This window comes from Anabrus simplex, chromosome 3, assembly GCF_040414725.1.
Source record: "Anabrus simplex isolate iqAnaSimp1 chromosome 3, ASM4041472v1, whole genome shotgun sequence".
Lineage (NCBI taxonomy): Eukaryota > Metazoa > Arthropoda > Insecta > Orthoptera > Tettigoniidae > Anabrus > Anabrus simplex.
In genome coordinates this window covers 121,963,702-121,988,943 of record NC_090267.1, presented here as the reverse complement: position 1 = coordinate 121,988,943, position 25,242 = coordinate 121,963,702, and the positions used below count along the sequence as shown (strand labels likewise).

The window sequence follows — 25,242 nt, the reverse complement described above, 5'->3', positions numbered from 1 at the left end:
ACCTCCGCACAGCTCTACGGAGATGAATTTTTTGGTTTCTTGAAAGAAGTATTTGTATGGTAACTTTGCAGGAAGGCGTAATGAAATCCTACAGAGAATGAAGAAACTAGGAACCACTGCTCTAAATCTGGTCGAATCTCAGGCTAAAAGTAAACAAAGGAGCAAAAACGAAACTCATATTAGGAATACAAAACATAAATCTGTAATGACCTTGGTAATCATTTAGGGTTTACTGGTTTCAAGAAAAAATAAAAACATTTTATCAACGGTATGAAGTTGGACGGATATCCTAGCCTTACATACCTAATTCCGACGATGCTGGAAAATAAAGTACTGAACGTATTATGAATAAGAAAATGTGTGCCTCTAATTTGTAAGACATTCCAATAATGCAGGGGTAGTGTATAGCCTTCTTACTCGAATGCTCTGGGTAAAAAAGAAATGAAGTTCGTGTAAGGATTTTAATCGTGGACAGTACTGCTGGAGACAAATTGTAAAGCAGTCTGACATAAGATGCAGCGGACCTGGCCTTAAAACTGACGATGTCGTCACGCTGACCGTTTGACCAGCCACCAACTGGCTTAGTAGACCAAGCTGTGCCATTCAGTTTGGTTTGGTTTTGACATTTTGGTATCTCTTAATATTGACAGTGAGCTTTCTGTAATGCAGACAAGTGAATCGAATTGATGAAAACTGGTGAAATTCGGTTTATGATTATTTTAAGTTCTTTGGTTGAGGAAGTATTGTTCAGCATAGAGAGACTAGTGAGTGGTATTCAAACTTTTTGGTTGGCGTAACCCCAAAAATCCAACTGTTTTTTCTTCGTAACCCCGTAATACGTGTATATTTCGATTATATCAGATATAAGAAATGATTATTGCTGGATGTCAAATAATATTAACTGTAATAATAATAATAATAGTAATAATAATAATAATAATAATAATCCGCAGCTTATCTCGCCAGCTCAGTGTCCGTGAACGCACTGAGGAATGAAAGAGTTATGGCCGCGGATTTCAGGTCACATGCCCTTCCTGACACCACGCGATTTTCAACTGAAAACCCCACCCCAGCACCGCCAGGAATCCAACTACGATCACAGGTATGTCAGGCAAGCAGCTAAGCCGCTACACCACCCTGTTCCCCAATAATAATAATAATGCATTATATATACCGGTATATCGTCGTTGGACAAAGGAAATCCTCTTAACTCCTTCGGAGTAAAGTTTACAGTAGAAACCCAGAACTGAGCGGTCAGCAATGGCCAGAGAACTGTTCTTGGCATTTTCATTGCTAACTACTGCTCAATTATTCGATTATTGGAGTCTCCTGTTCCCTTCTTAGGCAGTGCGACAAGCCTTCACAAGACAGGTGGGGAAACATTGTTTTCTCATTAGTGGAATTACGAGGTTCCCAGCAACGATGTACACAAGTGTATACTTATTAATGCAACAATTACGACTGTAGGCCTTACTGTATGCACTGCTACTGAAGAAAATGAAGTGAATGTGTAGACTCCGAAACAAACTATTTAAAAAATGGCATTGCAGCATAAGTAATCATTGTTAGCTAGTCAATGGGAGGTACAAACTGACGCATATTTTAGAAAGGGAACTGTGTGTAGTGGTAGATGAAACAATAAATAAAATGATATTTTATTGAAAATGAGCAGGCTCAACTCATTTCTCCATTGCTCACTGAAAACAGAAGCTACGATAAATTTGCGTACCCCTTGACACGACTCCACGTACCCCTAGTGGTGCGCGTACCACACTTTGAAAACCACTCGACTAGATCAATTTATGAAACGAAAGTAACATCTTCACAACTTGATATAATTTTTATTTAATTATCTACTTATTTCCGCCTGTGTGGTGTAGTGGTTAATGTGATCAGCTGCCATCCCCGGCGGCCCGGGTTCGATTGCCGGCTCTGCCACGAAATTTGGAAAAGTGGTGCGAGGGCTCGAACGGGGTCCGCTCAGCCTCGAGAGGTCAACTGAGTAGAGGCGGGTTCGATTTCCACCTCAGCCATCCTCGAAATGGTTTTCTGTGGTTTCCTACTTCTTCTCCACGCAAATGCCGGGATTGTACCTAACTTAAGCCCACGGCCACTTCCTTTCCTCTTTCTTGCCTGTCCCTTCCAATCTTTCCATCCCCCTGGAAGGCCCCTGTTCAGCATAACAGGTGAGGCCACCCGAGCGAGGTACTGGTCACCCTCCCCAGTTGTATCTCCGACTCACAGTCTGAAGCTTCAGGACACTGCCTTTGAGGCGGTAGAGGTCGGATCCTTCGCTGAGTCTGAGGGAAAAACCGAGCCTGGAGGGTAAACAGAAAAAGAAGAAGAGAAGATCTACTTATTTATTAATTAATAACTTTATTTATTTATTTATTTATTTATTTATTTATTTATTTTATTTATTTATTTATTTATTTATTTATTTATTTATTTATTATGTTTTTTTTTCAATGACGAAGTTCGAACTGCTGGCACTCTCTTACACTTAACTACATTTTATATCCGTTATCTACAGATACATCAACGTATCATCTAGCAAAGTTATATTATACTAACTGTTACATGTACAATAGTACATTATGCAACAAGCCTATGGAAATTATAAAACTCGCTTCGCTCGGTTTATAAACATACTCGTGTCTTAATTACAATTATAGGCGAGTTGCATAAGACTGTTTATGCTCGACGATAATTATAACTTATTTTTTTTATTCCTAAATTACTGGCGAGATGTAGCTTTACAGTTGAGAGTACCGAACAGAGCGCAGAACGCATGAGCTGGGTTATTGATTTTCCGTGAGTGGATCAGAGACCTTGACAAAGTCATATGTTTTCAAAGCTTTATTTCAAATACAAATTGTTTATTGTAGAGTTGGTGGAGTGAATTTGCGGGAACGTGCTGTGCGGTTGTGAAATATTGGAAGTAGAAGGTGAATTATTGATGTTAATATGTGTGTCCGACATGTTTGAATTGGCTATCCTTACCTAATTGGTCCAACAGTTGTATCATAATGAAGATCTGAACTCTCATTGGTGATGAATCTGTATCATAATGAAAATAGAACTATAATGATCCTCATTAAGGTTCAGTTTTCTGTGATGTAATATTTATATTTCGGCATCGTCGAGCATAAAATAATTTAAATAGTAGCTATACTAAACATTAAGCAATATAAATATGAAGTAATAATGCTCAAAAGCACACAGCTAATAATACATGTTACACAACTATTAACTAATACTACAAATACAAGATAATCACCCACAGTCCTTCCTTACGCTTGTTATACTGTTTGAGAATAAGGAACGGCCAACCTTCGAGAACATATTCTTCTTACGCAGAAGAAAATACGTTAAACGCGCACGAACCCGGAAGCTCTTTATTTCCATGTTAAAACACATTTTCTACAGCTCTACATAATACATTAATAATGGGAAACACACAGGAATAGAACGTAGCAGAGTACCGCACGAAATGTTCAAACTGCTCTCCGTTAGCATCGATACGCCATTGCATTGAATCCTGAATGTGCGGATGCGGCGGTTGGATTCATGTATAAAGTGTTTTTGGATCTATAACCTTATAAAACATTTTCTTCTTTTAAGTTTGATGAATGTGTCCTGAAAGATGGGCCGTACCGTATCGTTACACCGTGTATTATTCCCTTCACACATGTATCATCAAATATTTTGTTGGTGAATCATTTCAACGTTACAACTTCATGTAATGTAACCACTCTTTTCGTACCAGAAAGGGAATTTTCTAGCACTATGTAATGAAATTTCAGCCCGAAATGGTACCAAAGAAGTATTTATTACAGCAATACTTCCGTTTGAGTACTAAGCGTATTGGTTACATGGCACGTGCTATGTAACTCCGAACTGACATTTAGAAGATAGGGAGTTCGATCGCCTTGTTAACAGCATTGAATGCAGTTTCCCACGATTTCTCGTTTTCACATCAGACGGATCCAGGGCCACTTTCTTCCGAACATTCCCCATCCCATAGTCACCGAAGAACTGTACATATTGGTGTAGCGTTAATGCCATACCAAAGAAAGGAAGGCATTCATTTCAGTATTTGTTGTTTTGAAAATAAACATATCATATATCATGAAAAATGAACATACAAACACAGAACTCCTGAATTAAAACCATTAAAAGAAATAGTATTCCTCCCCAAAGAGTAGAGCAGAGATATCATAGACTTGACACTCAGAAGAGCTTTTTCTATGGTTAAGCTGGGTATTAAATACTACAGTATGTGGTTGATTAGATGCCGGAGCAACCAAAAGATGATTTCAGTCTTTATAATAAAAACATAAGTTCCCAGAAAGAAACTCTAATTTAGTTTCATCGATTGCAAATTTTATAGACATTTAAGCTCTTCAGACATTTTCAAACGTGAACTGACCACAGTTTTGCCTCAGTGTAGCAGTGGGCTCATCAGTTGGATGCCTGAAGAGCTTAAATCTTTGTAACATTTACAATCGATGAAATTAAATTATGGTTTCCTTCTGCGAACATGATTTTTATTATAAAGGCCAAGGGAAGGCATTTATACAAGTGGAGGCACATGATTCCCCTAGTGCACCGACACTGCATTGTCCTACATAGGAGGCTTGCAGTGGTGTCTCAACGGCACACTGGCGCCAGGTGTAGCAATCCAACTGATGAGCCCACTGCTAAACTGGCGCAAAACCCTGGTAGAGTAATTTCACGAATGGAAAGGCCTAAAAAAGCTTATTTTTTTATTTCAGTCGTTTGACTTTATTTATCACGCGACCAATATAACTGGATTATTACGCTCCACCCTTCTATCCGCTGAGAGAACAATCTTTTCAGATTATGTGAGTATTAACATTGCCTTGGTCAGTACAAGCAAAGCGGCTACTAACATGGAGGGAACATCCTTTTATTTGCATTCCCGAAAGTCTGTAAGCAAACAAACAAGCAAGCAAAGTACAGTACCTCCATATTGAGTATGAAGGTCCACTGGCAAACATTTCACTCTGGTCACCAAAGTTTTATTAGAGATGTCGTTATTCCGACCCGGCACATTTCAATACACGCAGACAATCTGTCTTCGCAGCACTTGTATTCTCAGGACCAAAGCATTTAATGAGCTGTATGAAGCAAAAATTCATCTTAATTTCCTGATTTCTCAGTGTTTCTTTATGCTAAGGATAATTTTATTGTCATCAGTGAAAGCGCCACAGAATTTCTACTTTGTCTGCGCAGTAGCATATGCTAATGGAAAAACAGGAGAACGATGCAATATTCACCCTCTTGTTGCTGCGAAAAGCATCTGATTCTGAAAGGGAATGTGGTTTCTATGAGATAGGAATTACAAAATCATCAAAGGGGTTTTTAACTTCAAGCAGCTATTGAACAACGGGACACTACACTGATAACGACAATAATCCTTTCGATATGGTAAACAATTCAGGACGTATTTATGTCTTATGGTCAGCGGTCACGAAATTAGCGATACAAAATGTGTGACGCGATGTTTCCTAACAACTGTGCAGGCTGTGATGTGAAGTATTGATGGATGGCCATGACTGAGAGACATATAGAAGTCCCTTTTATCAAACAGGCTTCATCTCATCCTACTGTACAGAACTGATTATTTCATTCGTGGTAGCTTCATAGGCCCTGAGTTAGTTCCCCAATTAAATATGCACTGAATCCTACACTTGTGGACACTAAATTCCATACAGACGTCTCCTGAAAACTATTCGTTAGCAAAAATATTAGTAAGTTGTAAATTTGATTTTCATTTATTGAAATACATATTTATGATCATTTGATTCTCCAAAACGGAAATATGAACCCCTTTTGTTTGTGTCTGGGGGTGATTTTTATACGTACTTCAAGAGTGGTTGCAAGGAAAGTTTTATTTCATGAAGTCCTCCGCCTTTTTCTTATTCTTCTTCTCCTTATCCCAGTTCAGGGGTAGGCTGCAACACTGTGTCTCCTCCATTTTAATGCCTACACTACAAAAAACGTAAAATTAAGCAATTTTTTCAATTGTGCCGAAAGTTGAAGAGCTAAAGGGCCTGAAAAGTTTTCAAATTGTGAGTCTTGGATAGCTCTATTAAACCAAAACAACAAATTTTGAAAATCGCTTCTGGCCGAAATGCAGTTCTGGGGAAACATCCTAAAATCGCTTCTTTTTTGTTTACTTTTTAAAAATTCAAATTCTAGCCAAATTAACATATTTATATAATTCCTTGGTTCAATACCCTCAAGTGTTTTAGACTTTTTGAAAAACGTCCACACAGAATGTAGTTATAAGGGCTTAAGTGAAACTCTGCATTGATTCACATTACCGTTCGTAGTGGTGCTTAAGTGAAACTCTGCATTGATTTACATTGGCGTTCGTAGTGGTGCTTAAGTGAAACTCTGCATTGATTCACATTGGCGTTCGTAGTGGTGCTGAAGTGAAACTCTGCATTGATTCACATTAGCGTTCATAGTGGTGCTGAAGTGAAACTCTGCATTGATTCACATTGGCGTTCGTAGTGGTGCTTAAGTGAAACTCTACATTGATTCACATTGGCGTTCGTAGTGGCGCTTAAGTGAAACTCTGCATTGATTCACATTGGCGTTCGTAGTGGTGCTGAAGTGAAACTCTGCATTGATTCACATTGGCGTTCGTAGTGGTATTTAAGTGAAACTCTGCATTGACTCACATTAGCGTTCGTAGTGGTGCTTAAGTGAAACTCTGCATTGATTCACATTGGCGTTCGTAGTGGTGCTTAAGTGAAACAATTCATTGATTCACATTAGCGCTCGTAGTGGTAGAAAAAAAAGGCAAACTGCTAATCTAATCGACTGGATAACGATGATTAAGAAAAGAATTGTAATATTTAATAATAAATAAAGTATATATTCTCATACTTTATTTTTTATTTACCTAAAATTTGCAGCTAATATCCCTAGGATGTCTTCAATATTGAGTTGCTTCTTGAAGGCTAGAACTGCGGATATTTGTCCGTCTCTCACTACCAATTTTCCAAAGTCCTTTCTTCTTTAGATCTTCTACAATCCTGTCTCCCCACCTCATCCTCCTTCCTCTTGATCTCTCTCCTGTCACTGGCTTAACTCATGTCCTCTTCACCGTCTCTGTTAATCCTGTCTTACAACATCCCCATACCATCTCAATTTACTTATATTTTATGTGATGACAGACACACCAGCTCTTCCTTTAATATCTTCATTTCTTATTTTTTCTCTCAGTGATACCTCCTTCATCATTCTCAACATTCTCACCTCTGTTTTCTGTCATATGACCAGCAGAAATATTTGGAAATTAGCAAAGAAGTATTATAATACAAGTATTGTTGATGCTTGGTGCCGATTACCTTGGCTGAATAGTCAGCGTAGTGGCCTTCTGATCATGTGGCTCCGGGTTCGATTCCAAGTCTTTCCGCGGATTTTAACTGCGGTTGGTTAATTCCTCTAGGTCGCAAGCTTCGTGCTTGATTTCGTCATAATAAACGCTTCAAGTACATACAGCACATCACACTACTAGCCAACAGTGCGTACATTCTCCCACATAGGGTTAGCGTCAGCAAGGGCATCCGACCGTAAAACTGGGCTTAATCCAAATTAGTGCCGACCCCAGATAACTGGGAAAAGGTCAGAAAATTAAGAAAGAGGAGAAGGAGAAAAATAATTGCAATTGTGTATTTCGTAGTTCTCATGATATGATTGTCTCAGTATACATATTTAAGCTGATATTGATCTACAAACTCTTCCTTGCGAGAATTATTGGTTCTGTAATTGTACTTCCTCTAAAAAATAATCACTACTACCATCACATTGTGAAGAATAAGACATTTGCTCGACAGTATTTCTCATGCTTTGTCCAGTGCTTCGTGTTTACCTTGTCTTCATCGCTATTGTTTTATTTCTTCTGACTGTACTCTTATTTTGTCGTTTTAACTTTTTTTTTACTTCTTCTCACCGAGCTCGATAGCTGCAGTCGCTTAAGTGCGGCCAGTATCCAGTATTCGGGAGATAGTAGGTTCGAACCCCACTATCAGCAGCCCTGAAAATGGTTTTCCGTGGTTTCCCATTTTCACACCAGGCAAATGCTGGGGCTGTACCTTAATTAATGCCACGGCCGCTTCCTTCCCACTCCTAGCCATGTCCTGTCCCATCGTCGCCATAAGACCTTTCTGTGTCGGTGCGACGTAAAGCAACTAGCAAAAAAAAAAAAAAAAATTACTTCTTCTAGAACAATAATGACTCATCACTTTGATGTGAGACAACAACGCAAGACTTCATCACTAGACAACTCTCACATGCTAGTAAATTCTACGCCTCCTTAAGAATAGTAGACCGGGCGAGTTGGCCGTGCGGTTAGGTGCGCGCAGCTATGAGCTTGCATCCGGGAGATAGTGGGTTCGAACCCCACTGTCGGCAGCCCTTAATATGGCTTTCTGTGGTTTCCCACCTTCACACCAGACAAATGGTGGGGCCTACCTTAATTAAGGCCACGGCCGCTTCCTCCCCAGTCCTAGCCCTTTCCTATCCCATCGTCGCCATAAGACCTATCTGTGCCGGTGCGACGTAAAGTAAGTAGCAGAAGAATAGTAGTTTTCTCGTACATACTGCTAAATGCTTTATTACAATCTGAAGCATGGGAGACCTGTTGTAAATTAAAAAGTAAACATAAATGTGTAAATGGGTGGACATCTGAAGATATTATTTAAAAATAGGAGTATGTTCCATCCATGCCCTAAGGTTCCATCTCCTGCCTTTCATATGAGGCGACTAAAAGGGGCGACCAAGGGATGATCGAATTAGGACCATGAGACGTCTTGTAATTAGTACCATCACGTGGGAATATCATGGGTCGCCTTTACATGCGAGCAGTACCACTATGTTAGGTACACAATAGGTTTATGATTAGTAGCAATAGTGTGTGAATCAGGATGGGATTTGGAGTACCCGTGATTAGTACCACTTCATGCTTGCGTTGCCTGTAATTAGTATCATTATGTGAGGAACACCACGGGTCTGGGCGTTGCCTGTGATTAGTACCACTATGTGAGCGACACCGTGGGTCTTCGTTGCCTATGATTAGTACCCACTATGCCCGGCTCCATGGCTAAATGGTTAGCGTGCTGGCCTTTGGTCACAGGGGTCCCGGGTTCAATTCCCGGCAGGGTAGGAAATTTTAACCATCATTGGTTAATTTCGCCGGCACGGGGGCTGGTTGTATGTGTCGTCGTCATCACCATTATTTCATCCTCATCACGACGCGCAGGTCGCCTACGGGAGTCAAATCAAAAGACCTGCACCTGGCGAGACGAACTTGTCCTCGGACACTCCCGGCACTAAAAGCCATACGCCATTTCATTTCAGTATCCACTATATGAGGAACACCACGGGATAGTACGAGTCCCCGTGATTAGTACACCTATGTAAGAAACACCGTAGGTTTGCGTAGCCTGTAAATGGCGCCGCAATGTGAGAAACACCATAGGTCTGTGTTATATGTGCGTATTACATTACCTGTGAGTAGTACCATGTTGTTGTTTGAGTCATCAGTCCATAGACTGGTTTGATGCAGACCTCCATGCCACCCTATCCTGTGCTAACCTTTTCATTTCTACGTAACTATTGCATCCTACATATGCTATAATCTGCTTGCCATATTCATACCTTGGTCTACCCCTACCGTTCTTACCACCTACACTTCCTTCAAAAACCAACTGAACAAGTCCTGGGTGTCTTAAGATGTGTCCTATCATTCTATCTCTCCTTCTCGTCAAATTTAGCCAAATCGATCTCCTCTCACCAATTCGATTCAGTATCTCTTCATTCGTGATTCGATCTATCCATCTCACCTTCAGCATTCTTCTGTAACACCACATTTCAAAAGCTTCTATTCTCTTTCTTTCTAAGATAGTTATCGTCCATGTTTCACTTCCATACAATGCCACGCTCCACACGAAAGTCTTCAAAAACATCTTTCTAATTCCGATATCAATGTTTGAAGTGAGCGAATTTCTTTTCTTAAGAAAGATCTTCCTTGCTTGTGCTAGTCTGCATTTTATGTCCTCCTTACTTCTGCCATCGTTAGTTATTTTACTACCCAAGTAACAATATTCATCTACTTCCTTTAACACTTCATTTCCTAATCTAATATTTCCTACATCACCTGCCTTCGTTCGACTGCACTCCATTACTTTTGTTTTGGACTTATTTATTTTCATCTTGTACTCCTTACCCAAGACTTCATCCATACCATTCAGCAACTTCTCGAGTTCTTCTCCAGTCTCAGATAAAATAACAATATCATCGGCAAATCTCGAGGTTTTGATTTCCTCTCCTTGGACTGTGATTCACTTTCCAAATTTCTCTTTGATTTCCTTTACTGCCTGTTCTATGTAAACATTGAAAAGGAGAGGGGACTAACTGCAGCCTTGTCTCACTCCTTTCTGGATTTCTGCTTCTTTTTCAAAGCCCTCGATTCTTATCACTGCAGACTGATTTTTATACAGATTGGAGATAATTCTTCGTTCTCGGTATCTGATCCCTATCATTTCCAGAATCATAAATAGCTTGGTCCAATCAACATTATCGGTACCATAATGTGTGAAATACCGCGAATCTACGCTATTTTTGATCAGTAAAGCAACATGACTAATACTATGGTTCTACTTACTAGCGATATGTACCATTATGAGGGGACGATCACCTGGATTTTGGACCCCATTGTACAAAAAGCATCATCGATTCAGGATTGTGCTTTAGAAGTACTCCCTTGGTCAGTAATACTATTGTTTTACGCTAGTTTCTGGGAATGTGGGGCATTGCGGGTCGGATCCACTGATTGTTTAAAATTCATACTCATCCATACATTCTTAGTCATCACGTTTTGAATTCTTGGACTTTAAATTGTCATTACATTTCGTCTCATTTCGTACCATTAGGGGCCGATGACATAGATGTTAGGCCCCTGTAAATAACAACCATCATCATCTTCATCATAATCGGAGTTCTTTGTTTACTTTCGATCATCAATATGAACGTCCACCTCTGTAGCGGAACGGTTTGTATTCGGCCAAATTGGTCAAAGACGTTATTAAACAACTTGGCTGGGGAACTGTTTTGCACCCTACGCAATTCCCCGACCTTGGGTCTACCAAGTTTGACCTTTTATCCGCGCTATCTCTAACCACATTCAGGGAGAAGACGTTCCTGATGATGCTGCTCTTGACATTTGGCTCATTGATTCATTTAGCTCAAAACGATAGCAGTTCTACAGGCGCGGCATCGAATTCATCGCTCAATCTTGGCAGATCTTCATTGACAACGATTGAGAAGAGCACGTTAGTGACTTAGTGTAGGTAGTAGTTTATATCAACTGACTTTGCTTGTGTTAATTATTATTGGAGTAGCCTACTGTAAACCTAAGCGAATAAATATACGACAATTTACAAAGTGATATCCATTAATACAGCGTAGGAACATGCACAATCATGAGAGGAGATTACAGAAAACTGAAATGAAGTTTCTAAGAAGTATATTTCTATAATAATAATAATAATAATAATAATAATAATAATAATAATAATAATAATAATAATAATAATGTTCTTCTTTTTACGTCACACCAACTACTTTGTGATGATTTTCGGGGACGACAAGGTGCTGCAATTTTGTCCCGCAGGAATTCTTTAACGTGCCAGAAAATCTACCCATACGAAGCTGACGTATTTGAGCACCTTCAAATACCACCGGACCGAGACCGGATTTAACCTGCCAAGCAGGGACCAATATGCCAGCGCCTCAACCATCTGAGCCACTCAATCCAGCGAAGTATATTTCAAAGCACAAGGAAAGCTAGACTGAGAAATGAGAAAATAGGGGAAGAAGTTGCATAAAGCAATTGTCAAAGGATACTGTAAGATACGTTTACGATGATCTAGGCATGGAAGGAGCAGGAGTCGTGAAATAAAGGCCGCATAATAAAAGAAACTGATGGAATTTTCGAGAAACCCAGGAAGAGATGGCTGGACCAGATATCCGGAAGAGTCAGCTGTCATTCATTTCTAAGAAGAGAGTAGTGAATGGAAAGGCGAATGGTTAGTTAATCTCAGCCGAGGAAGCATAATAGGAAAATTATCATGAAGAATATTCTTTTGTCGTTCAGTCAAGAGTCTTGAGCCGTGTTCGTCAGTAGCTTCTGTGTTTGTGGTCTGTGTGAAGTCTATATGATGTCTCGTATGACTATGATGAATGTACTAGCGCGCAATTCAGCATTAAATAGATGTTAGATCTGGGAAGGAAACAACTGTGGTCTGTATGCTGAGGAGTATTCCAGAACTGGTCTAAAATAAACCTTGAAACTACAGAAAAAAGCAATTCTAAGATATCTAAAATATCTACCTGGAGTTGACAAGCATATTGTCGTAAATGATGAATCCAGTTACCGAATGAGAGCCATCACATGTGACAGGATGTCAAATTACCTTCTGAATGTAAAGGCAGTCATGCTAGCTGTGAAAGGTGGGAGAACCGTTGACATTTCACACATTTAGTCGAAGAGGACGAGTGCCTGTTTAGAGGAAGAATTACTGCATTTCTAATGAAATAAGGACACGTTTGACAACAAATTATAACACTGGAAATGACATTACAATTTATGACATACAAAGTACTGTGAGGATAGCTGTCAGACTCCATAGATGAATGGTGTCGCAGTTTTCCGTAAAGAGGATCTCAGGTTTGTCCCTCCTTTCTTCTCATTTGCCTATATCCTTCCTTCTGTGTCTCCCTCATTTTAGCTTTCTTTTCCCATTCTTACTTTCCTTCCTTCTCAATTTCCTGCCTCCTTCTCTCTTTGCTGCCTTCATTCTCTTTTTCCTGCCTCATTCTATACTGCTCGCGTTATTCCATCCCTCCTACTCACCGGCGTTCGTTCTTTTCTTTCTTCATTCGTTCTCTTTCAGCCAGCTCCTTTTTTCCATCTTACCTTCTTTCCTTCGTTCTGTATCATTCTTCATTCTTCGATCCTGGTTTCTTCTCTTCTTTCCTCCTTCCTTACCTCTATTCGATCTTTCTTTCCTTCGTTCCTTTCTTTTTTCCTGCCTTCTTCCTTCTTACATTTTCCGTTCCTCCCTTCCTTTCTTCTCCGTTTCCTGCTTCCTCCATCTCATTCACCTTACCTTTATTCCTTTCTTTCTTTCTTTCTTTCTTTCTTTCCTTTTCCTTCCTTTGATCCTTTTCACCACTTTCCCTTTTCTTTCTTTCTTTGTTTATTTCGTCGTTTTTTACTCTTTCCTGCTCCCTTCCTTCTTAGTTCATTTTCTCCCCCTTCCTTCTTTACTGTCGTTTATATATTAAATAATCTTGGGACATACTGTAGTGTAGATCCTAGTCTTTCTCATGTTTGTGTTCACTTACATAAACATACCTTCATTTATGTTTTGTTGAAGTTCACTGTTTTCAGGAACTTTCAGTACTTAGCAGTGTTTACTTGCACGCTCCTGGATACGTTTACTAGTTATGTACAATTAGATCGTCTTCTTGTGTTCCAGGGCGCAGTTGGGAGGCGCTCGTCTATTACCAGAGAGCATTATCTGTCTCCGCTACTCATAAACAGTCGCTTCTCGGTGCAGCAAAAATTCTTAGGGCCAAGGGGCAATGGGCCAGAATTCACCAGTTGATGATAAGGTAAGAAGTTTTATATTATATTCAGGTACCCGTTACATACTATCGATGAACCATGTAACAAATACAGTGTATTGATCTCCCTCTCTCTCTCGACCTTTCAGTTTTAGTCTAACTTTAGAAATTGTAAAACCAATCAGTGGATTGCTCCAACTTACAGTTCAATCGTTTGCTAATGTAGAGTTATTACTACAAAGAGCACTAGGAAAGACTTTTTCAAAATAATTTCCAGCACACTCAATACACTTCTCCATACGTCGAAACCAGTCACTGAACCAACTCTGCCAATTTTCTTCGTTTACATTTTCACACACTTGATCCCATGCTGCCAGAAGCTCCTCGTCGGATGCAAAACGCCGCCCTTTCAGCTTCATTTTCACTTCTGGGAAGAGTGCGAAGTCACATGGGGCATGATCAGGACTGTATGGAGGGTGATCAAGCACAGTCAATCCTGCTCTGGCAAGAAAATCCATTGCTATATTAGCACGATGTGCTGGAGCATTGTCGTGATGGAGCCAAGTGTTCATCCATGACCTTGGACGGAGCTGCTTCAGAGCCTGGATGACCTGCGGCAGACAAGTCTCACTGTACCACTTCGCAGTAACTGTCCTTTGTGTTTCTAGCACAACCCGAGTCAGGATGCTCTGTTTAGTGACGAATACTGCAGTCATCCTTTTCTGCACTGACCTTGACTTTTGCACAGTCACAGGAGTATCCTCATCTTCAAACAGCCACACCTCGTTCTGGGATTTTGTTGGGACATCGTAATAATAGAGCCAATTTTCGTCACCTGTAATGATGCTATTGACGTTACACGAAGTCCCATTTTCAAACTTTATAAGCATTTTTCGGCACCATTTCACTCGATGTGCCCTTTGTTTCTCTGAAAGTGAATAGGGCACCCAAAGGGCACATACCTTTCTAATATGGAGATGGTAGTGTAGAACTGAATGAGTAGCTGGTGCAGGGATGTAGAGGGTCTCTTCTACCTGCCGATATGTCAACCGCCTCTCTTGCTGCAACATTTTCCTCACAGCTTCAATATTTTCCTCAGTCACTGATTCAGACGCTCGCCCAGAACGAGGATCGTCTTCAACCCCAAAATTTCCCCTCTGGAACTCTTTGTACCAGCGGAAAATTGTTGTCCGATGTGGATAGTTTTCCCCAGCACAGGAGTCATTTCCTCCAGGCACCAGTCAACAGTTAATGCACGAGCAAAATTGTAGCGGATAATTGCGCGATATTCACCTTTATACCACACTGACATCTTAACTTGCTTTCAATCTCACTGCTTGGTAACAACTGGTGTGAAGGTCGCTCCTTGCCGTCTTCTAGACCCCTCTTTTTATCCCTCAACATAACAGGGGTGTCCAGCCAATCGTTTCTGCGTTATGCAAAACTTTCCTGGTGCACTTTGTACTTCCAATTCCGATAAAGTGACTAACACGGTTTCGGTCAAGTGGCTATTCGGTAGCCCTGAATATGGTTTTTCGTGGTTTCCCATTTTCACATCAGACAAATGCTCTGTACCTTAATTAAAGCCACGGTCGCGTCCTTCCCATTCCTAGCCATTTCCTATTCCATTGTCACTGTACGACCTATCAGTATTGGTGCGAAGTAAATCGAATTGTAAATACATAACGAACGTGGGCCCTCAGGTTAAGAGGCAGGCACGCTGCCCCTTCACTGCGGACCAGCTTCTGATGTTTCAAGCTCGCCTTTAATGACAATCCCCATTTCAATTTTCAGCGTCTACTAAAATATTAAACATTCAAGGGAGGTTAACTATGTAACTTTAATTTAACAATTCGTTTCTTCCCGTTTTCATTTCGTACATTGAAGGGGTGTGGTGGGCTACTTAGAGGGTAACGTCCTCTCTCTGGCCAGAAGAAGTGTGGTGAATTGTAGTACAATGAAGGGTGATTGAGAAGAGATATACCAACATGTCACGTAAAACAAATCAAAGAACCACACATTATATACACTAAATACGCGAGGCACCGCATTCTTCATGTTAGCATTGTGAGATACCAATGCCTGCGTGTAGAATCGAACTGACGACCCCTGAGATTTGAAGAGGGTACTGAAATCCCTAGCTACATTATGCTCAACTAAGTACAGTAATAATATGCAAATACCAGTATCAGGCACCGTGTCATTTATCATGGAGTATATCATTCTGGTGTGTGGAATATTTCTACTCATTAGCCGACTCATTCAGGACCTTACTTTCTCAACAAAGTGCTCCCTCACTAGAGGCAAGTCACACACAAAAAACCAGGTGAAACGTCTCCACTTTCTTACCACCGGCGGTCAACGGCCTTGCCCTTGATAAGCATAACAAATCGTTTCTTTAAATGGACCCCGTTCCAAGGTACGTAAACTGAGGCCTATTCCTCATTAATAACATCGCACCGGCTTCCAATCAATTACCTCAATTTTACAAATATTTATCATGGCCAACCCATGACTTCAAACATCACACCTATCTTATAACACAACACCGGTTTCCGGATACTAATATCTGCATGATTGTCACTATTATTATTATTATTATTATTATTATTATTATTATTATTATTATTATTATTATTATTATTATTTCTTCCATCTTTACCCTGTCTTCTTATGGGATTTACCTGGTAATTAGATCATATTGAATCGTCACACGGACCTTCCTCATAATTATAAGGTAATTAAATATCCAAACGGTAATTAATTTTATAATCGTATTTAATGACAATTACCTCATCCTCAAGTGCACACAACACGACACTTATTTATTTCAAAATCTGATTAATTGCGTTCAGCGTGAACGTCCAGCCGCAGTTGCGGATACTACTTCGTAGTCCGCGGTTCTGTATCGAACTCTGTGCGCCTCTCAGCCGCAATACTTTCGTGACTACCAAACACAGTCGTGCTGTAATAATAATAATAATAATAATAATAATAATAATAATAATAATAATAATAATAATAATACAATTCGCACCGAATGTTCGCTACACGTCACAGTTTTAAAAGTTAATCACTGGCATCACGTCTATGAAAGAAATTATAGTATTTGCATGAAATTCACTATACTTAAAATTTGAGCTTAAAGTCACTTAAACGAAGAAAAAATGGGAGCTTAGCTAAACATAGCTCCGCCTTTGGCAAGCTGAGAATCCCGAATGAAGAGCTTCCCTTACTGCAATGGTTTTTACAAGGAGGCGATTCCCCCTTCCCCAAATCTGTATATTGCCTATCCACGGCACACTAGAGGTCTAATAGTACGACTATCAAGTGACCAGTATTCACCAGACGTGGTCGAGACATATCCATTCAATTATCCTTCGTTGGATCTCCTTTAATTAATTAATGTTTGTCCTGCTCCCCCCTCTCTGCTAGGGTGAACTCCCGTGTCGAGGATGTGTGCTGACGATTACCAGATGGCCCTCAGTAATTTTCCACGCATAAATGACATGGTATTCTTTTCCCTCCGAAAGTTAACAAGAAAGAGGACATTAGAGACTAAATAAATGACGCAGTTATATTTATCTCTTTTAAATCGGAAGACGACTCCAGAATTCGAATTTCATTAATTTTTAGATCGTAGATAACTAAGCTGTCTAGTCCGAATTAAAGATGGCTCCCTTATTTCGTTTCGAAAAAGTTTGTTTCCCCTCATTCTCTGTGTCTTGAGGAAGGGATGTCTTTTCTTGAGTTACGTCATGGCGAATCCCCGATTATAGCCCCGCCCCAGTCTAGGTGGGCCTGGCTTCTGCTGCGTGTTCCTGCTACACAAAGGAATGTATTGCTCAATAGGTCGCAAACAAAGAAATCCTGTAAAATAACTTTAAAGGACTCAATTTATCTGTCTTAATGATGCGAATATTAATTAATTTCGGTCTCCCTTTCTTTAAATAGCATTGCGTCCATAATTTCAAGGATCAGTATTAACCAAAGTTCCTTGGATCATGCCCTTGTCGGGTACACTATTCATTATGATGATAAGTTCATTTACGATATTTTTAGGTTCCAAATGTTACTCTTAGAGCGCCACTTCATAAAAAGATTAAAGTCATATGTTACGGAATTTACATTCAAATACATTAGAACGTCATTAATCCGGACTAAAACGGACTCTAGGTTGTCCGTATTAATGAAAGTCCGAATTAAACAAAACAACTTATGAAATGAGCCAATGTACATATTTAGAAATATTATTCAATAAAAAGAACGTGCACAGTACAGTATTTTAAATTTAAGAAATATAAAGATTACTTTGTACACATGATAGAGCCTCCGTGGCCCAGGTGGCAGCGCGCCGGCCTCTCACCGCTGAGTTCCGTGGTTCAAATCCCGGTCACTCCATGTGAGTTTTATGCTGGACAAAGCGGAGGCGGAACAGGCTTTTCTACAGTTACTCCGGTTTTCCCTGCCATATTTCCTTCCAGAAACACTCTCCAATATATTTTCATTTCATCTGTCATTCATTAATCATTACCCCAGAGGAGTGTGACAGACTTCGGTGGTCGGCACAATTCCTATCCTCCCTGCTACATGGGGGTTCATTCATTCCATTCCTGACCCGGTCGAATGACTGGAAACAGGCTGTGGATTTTCATTTTCATTTAGAACACAAGATATACGGCAATACAGTATTAGGCCCTACGAAATACAGAGTAACTAGTGCAGTACAGAATTAGAAAATTGCAATCATGGCACGCCTTTATTGACCACACTTGACACGCTTATTGGTTTGAAGAAACTGCTGATCTTTTGTAGTCTTCCTTTGACATTAATTTCATTAATAACTAACTCAGGCAGATGCTTCAAATGTTCGTAATATGCAGATATTTAATCGCTTTTATTTTCAGCGTATTTAATGACAATACTTGGATGGTCTTTAATTTTGATAAGTTTTGTCTTAGGGTTAGAAATATCACTTGCTTCGTTCCGGTCATATTCATCCGTTTCATAGGTTTCTGTAATTGTATTTATGTACTATAATTAAACGGCTTTCGGGATTAAGCGACGTCCTGGCTAATTGGGTGCGGATTAGTGAGGTTCTACTGTACATTCTTATGTTTGACTATCGGTTTGGACTATGTATTCTCTAGATGATTTCATAGGTAGTTAAATCGATGAGTAGTTCAACATATGAGTTCGAGTGTGAAACAACAAGCTGTCAGCCATGCAGATAATAGCACGGGTTATGCTTATCACGAGCAATTTACAAATCGCATGATATTCATGGCTAGTTCTGGCTGAGCAAGTATAAAGCTACTGTTCTGTGTCATCGTGAGAAATGTTAGAAGTTACTACCATAGGGAAGCCGTGATATGATGATGATAACTAGGATGATGGTCCTAGTTGTATTGAATTTGGTAAAATAGCAGTGAAATATCTTTTGTACAACATATAAAAATATATTTTTTAGTTATGGACTGTAGAAGGAATAAGACGAAGTGTCTGAAAATTTGGAATTTATAATTCAGTGGCCACCCGCGGTGTTTCCAAGAAGCACGTAATCTTAGAATTCACATGATCCACGGACGTGATAAAAGAGTAAAATTGTCACTAGATGCTCATTAATTTGGAATCCCAGCCAGTACAAGAGGGATGTTTGAAAGAAATCGTCATGTCCCTGTGACTGAGTTTCCACGCAAATCTAGGTGTGCCAGGGCTACAAAACAGTAGCTTTATACTTACTCAGCCAGAACTAGCCATGGATATCATGTGATTTGTAAATTGCTCATGACAAGCATAACCCGTGCCATGACTTTAATGACAACGTTTTTACATCCCACTAGTCCAGCCTGTTGGCTGAATGGCTAGAATAATGGCCTTCGATTCAGGGAGCCCAGGGTTCGATCACTGACTCGGAAATGGGTATTTGTTTTCATCTCAATACACACTTTCACTTACAACTTACTACTAACCACCACCGAAACACGTAGTAAATGCATCCCTCCATATAGAGTTGGCGTCACGAAAGGCATTCAGCCTTAAAACTGTGATTAATTTACCTCTGGTATTAACCCCAAATAGTAGGGAAAGGTTATGATAAGAACAAGATTGGCTTTATGTCCCACTTACTAGTTAAAATATATTTGAAGGTGCTTAGGTGCTGGAATTTTGTCTAACAGGATTTATTTATTTGTCAGTTAATCTACTGGCTGGTGTATTTGAACACCTTCAAATATCACCGCACAGAGCTGGAATCGATTTCATCAACTTGAGCTTAGAGGCCAGTGTTCTATCGTCTGAGCTACTGAGCCAAGCACGGTAGAACAGTGACATAAAACTATAGGCTTACTTCTTTTTCTACTTAGCCTACAATAAAAACGGTGTGAGTCTATTTCTTTGTGGGCAATGGCGTACTACCCTATGCGATATCATGTGAGGGTTACAGGCATTATAAAGTTTCAAAATTCACTCCTATAGAGACCGTATTTACTCTTGCATGGCGTCCCCTGGACTTTTTAAACTATCATTTCTTAGGGACGTATCTAGTCGTTCCGTCTCCCATGTGATCGTATCTCATCGCGGTAAAGCTATTATCTCAAACAAGGCTGTAGAAGACAAACATCACATAGCGTTACTGCCATGCCATGCACCTGTTCAAAGGGCGCAACTATAAAATGTATTACACACATTTGAGTGTCTGCTATCAAGGCACATTGCGACAGAAGCAAGTATTTCTCACGACCGCACTCCCAAAACAAACCCCCGTCACCCCTCAATCTCAAAATTAGCCCCCCTACACACCCTGTCGCAACCAACTTCACTCTTCCACCTCACTCTATCATAGAAATACTCGAATTTATACTATCACTCCTAACATTCAGCAGCTAACCGTGCCGAATTCGACACCGCCCCCTTCCACCCCGGCTTGAAATTCTCCCCTCCCCTTCCACTTTAAATACTGCATGCCAAAATACCCCTCAACCCACCTTTCGTAGCTCCTTACACGCTTGTTAACAAAGAAAACAGATGCCTTTCTGTACGCTAATAACCCCACACTTGCCCACGCACGGTATTTCAGTACACCATACCTTCGCTACACCCCCCCCCCCCCCCTACGGCTCCGTTAACCACAATGTATTTGCATATTCGACTGTGGCTGTATGCAGAATGCGAAGGCTCTCCACTAAACGTCGCAACAACCTTTCCTGAAGCATTGGAAACAAAGTGCCTTAAAATGTCGCACGTCTTGTAGTTGAAGGACAACCGCAAGCCTACAACCAATTGAACTAAGCAGTCTACCAACCAGTCGTCATGGGATATAGGACCTTCGGGCCGGTAGTCCCACCTTCCGTTAGCCACAGGGTAGTTGCATATTTGACTGTGACTGTGGGCAGAAGGAGGAGACTCATTTCATTTGGCAGTCATTTTCTGACAAGGAAAATCATCAGCTAAGAACTTGGTTGTCGACAGCTAAAAGTGGAAGAGATTTATCCCATGACAAGACCTGCCATAAGGCAAAATACCTCAATGAAGTGCATATCCTATGGACAAAGAAGTTTGTCCAATTTCTCTCTCAATTCAATCTGGACTTCATCCATCTTCAACATTATCAGAATCCTCTTCAATTAAACAAAACAGCGTTATTAAACCAATTGTTCGTTTAACTCTTCTTCTGTCTCCTCACAGAAGGTTGGTGACCATAAATGAGTGACAATGAAAATCCACAGCCTGTTTCCAGTGATTCGACCGGACCAGAAATGGAATGAATGAAACCCCCATTTAGCGGCAAGGATAGGAATTGTGCCGGCTGCCGAAGGCTGTCGCACTCCACTGGGGCAATGATTAATATTTCATTATCATCATCATCATCATCATCATCATCTGTTTACCCTCCAGGTTCGGTTTTTCCCTCGGACTGAGCGAGGGATCCCACCTCTACCGCCTCAAGGGCAGTGTCCTGGAGCTTCAGACTCTTGGTCGGGGGATACAACTGGGGAGTATGACCAGTACCTCGCCCAGGCGGCCTCACCTGCTATGCTGAACAGGGGCCTTGCGGAGGGATGGGAAGATGGGAAGGGATAGGCAAGGAAGAGGGAAGGAAGCGGCCGTGGCCTTAAGTTAGGTACCATCCCGGCATTCGCCTGGAGGAGAAGTGGGAAACCATGGAAAACCACTTCCAGGATGGCTGAGGTGGGAATCGAACCCACCTCTACTCAGTTGACCTCCCGAGGCTGAGTGGACCCAGTTCCAGCCCTCGTACCACTTTTCAAATTTCGTGGCAGAGCCGGGAATCGAACCCGGGCCCCCGGGGGTGGCAGCTAATCACGCTAACCACTACACCACAGAGGCGGACATGATTAATATTGTAACGCTCTTTGGGCTTGGTAGTGTCTTTGCTTATTATCAACTCGCTAGAAATAGCGTTGTAATTGAGATTTGCTTTTAAGAGAGTGCCCTTGATCGGGATACTAGACAACAAGATCTGAACAAATAGTATGAACCAGCATATGGCGTTAAGTTTGATATTAAGACACGTAGGTGATACAAAGTTTGATTATATCGTCATAATCGAATTCCTAAGCACTAATTACTGCAATCTTTGGACATATGTTCAGACACTTCAATTAGGGGAAAAAGAAAAAAAAAGGGGGGGGGGGGAACCCATAGATTCTGAAATCAGTTTCTTTGCATTATATTGCACAATACACTAGAAGGGAGGTACCTCTGATAAAGTTTCAGGCTCGAAAGTTGGTAGTATCATACACTTGCAAGATAAGCTCACAAAATGATAAAAATGTTTACAATTGGACATTGTAATGTACCCTCATGCCAAACAATTCTAGAGATTCAGAATAGAAATTAACCAATATCCAGTCAAGGCAATGATCCATTTGGTAGATTAGAAAAAAAAATGAATTCTAACAAATGGTCCCAGAAGGGATTAAAACACACACGCATGCGCAGAAGTGATAATAAAATTGAAGCTAACCGATGAGCATACAAATTAAATTAGCAGATCTCATCTTTTGAGCAAGCACCATTATTAGACAAAATTAACAGATAGATGGGATAAGAAAAGAAATAAAGATAGGTAGAAGATAAAGGATAGAACAAGGAAAATGGGAAACGGAGGAATGGGATAGGATAAAGATCAAGCCGCCAAGTCCCCCGCACTAACAGACGCGATGCAAAAGTTCATCTCAGAAGGTAGGAATGTTTATGGACTAGAATTTTAGATAAGCTGTCCAGTACACCATTTATACCACATTTTAGGAATATAAATGTCCAAAAGGCAGAATATTGGCGCTGCACGAATACTCAGGTGTGTCTTGAAGGGACCAAAGTTCAATTTTCGTTACTACGGCGAAGCCCAAGTATAGCAAGGTTGGGCACCTTAAATGATAGAAAGAAACAGTGTCTGCTCACCCTTGACAGAAGTCCAGCACGAAGTTTACAAATAAAAGGGACACGGTCCAGCCGTGTGCAGGGTTCCAGCTCCCACTGTCTTTAACAAGGTTATAGCACAACTGACCTGCCGAATGAACGACACAAGGCCATATATATATGCGAGCGGGGTAGATCGAGAACATACTATAGGCGTGACGTCAGAGTGGATGCGCCATGCAGTGACAGCAGTAGTACAAGCAGCCGGGAAGCCGACAGTTCGTAACAGCAGACGGAGAAAAGAGCACCAATTCGAAGGGTAGAATTTTTTTACGTAAGGTAAGCACAAACAGCTCGCAACAATATTTAACAAATGAAATTAAATGTTATTGGGATGAAAGATTCAGGGAAACCGGACTACTCGGAGAAAAACCTGTCCCACCTCTGCTTTGTTCAGCATAAATCTCACAAGGAGTGACCCGGATTTGAACCACGCAACCCAGCGTTGAGAAGCCGGCGTGCTACCGCCTGAGCTAAAGAGGCTCAACCATGAATACGTACTTTATTTCCTATTCTGTGCTTCCATTACCAGAGTTTTCGTATCGTCGATGTCGAGTCACTACCGGAGGTTCCGCGCCCAATATAATTTTCTCCACCCACGTCCCAGTTTCCCTTCAATCAGTTTTGTCAGGCTGCATTAGTCATTTCGGAAGACTTGACTGAAAGAGGCTGCTTCCCTGTGTTTTAGGATGGTTGTGTTCATGTGATCTTCCGACATGGCGAAGTAACTCCAAGCTAGTGGCGTGGTGTACGCATGGGATCTTGAATATTTTGAGATACATCCACACTTCAAAGATCTGTGGTCTTGTGATTGGATATTCGATTCATTTTAATGACTCGTTTCATTCCATTCCGTTCACGTTGTCTGAATTGATATCGCGATCCGATTCACAGCTTATTAGCCTATTAACTACCATTTTTTTTAAATATTTTAGTGTATTCTGGGTACTATGATCAGTTCTAGGATTGTGAAATGAAAAATATATTTTTTTAAAGTAATTCCTTTAGAGTAATCGATTTATATATATCGATCGCCAAATGGGGATCTTGGTTGATAACACTTAGTTTTACACTTCATGATATTTTGTTTCATGCAGTCTTTCATTATACACGCAACATTGTTTATATGAATTTATCTTGCAGACTACATGCTTTTTGTCTCTTCACGTCTATATGTTTAATCGTATAGCCATTCCCGGAGATCAAGATTTCGATTGGCAGATGTCACTGCGTGCTTCACATCTCCGTTCTTGTGCCAAGTAGCAAAGCATGCAACGTGCAGTCCCACATTGCACACACAACAACACTGCTTCCTTACATTCTTCTTGCACACTCCACACTTCCATTGCTTGCCCATGTCCCCTCACGGAGGTTCTGATGTGTATTGGAACACGTGACGTAGATGGCTTAGGGTATGACCGACGAACAGAAAGCTTCGGATCTGAAATGGCCGATGACACAGATAGATATGATCTTGCCACCAACCTTCTGAACTGAAGCTATGAGATATGCACACTTGTAAGACAGTAAATTGCGTGGGCATTGACTAATGCCACATCAAGTGCATTAGTTAGTAATGGAAAATACCATTTCTTCCCTCGTATTCTGACCCGGTATTTCTGTACATTCCAATCCAGTTTATCAACACCCCCCATGTGTTTGTTGTAATTTCTACCCAGGTTGGGTTGAGGGATTTGCATTTCTTTCTTCTGCCCCTTGCTCCATCTCGTGACAAAGTTTATTGGCTGTATTTTATCATCGTTTGAGAGCATCTTCACGCAGCTATTATCTTTCCATATCACGGCCAAGATCTCATTGTTGCTATCAAACCTGTAGTCATATGTTCCTCTTTCTTCTCTCATCATGTTCTTATCACTTTCAATACAACATTTGTTCATTGGAGTCTTACACATTCTTGAAATTTCAGATGATTTTTGTGGAATGTTTCTCAGCATACATTTAATTGAACTGTTTCTACGTACGCTATGTCATCTTTAGATGTGAATAAACGCTTCTAAGACAGCACCCACAGTTGTTTTACAACATAAAGCAAAATAGGAAAATAACCGAATTCAATGGCCATTCAAGGTATCTGTCAGCTTTCTGTCCCATGCTGCATGGAAAGCA

At 40.6% G+C, this 25,242-nt stretch overlaps 1 protein-coding gene across 1 annotated transcript in view; it reads left to right on the top strand.

The window, feature by feature from the left end:
• The window catches only part of LOC136866683 (protein O-mannosyl-transferase TMTC1), a 1,311,771-nt gene that overhangs the window by 1,217,229 nt on the left and 69,300 nt on the right, over positions 1 to 25,242 (top strand). The window contains exon 13 of the mRNA XM_068226807.1: positions 13,584 to 13,719. Within this exon, the coding sequence (XP_068082908.1) occupies positions 13,584 to 13,719 (136 nt within the window). The remainder of the gene's footprint in view (positions 1 to 13,583; positions 13,720 to 25,242) is intronic.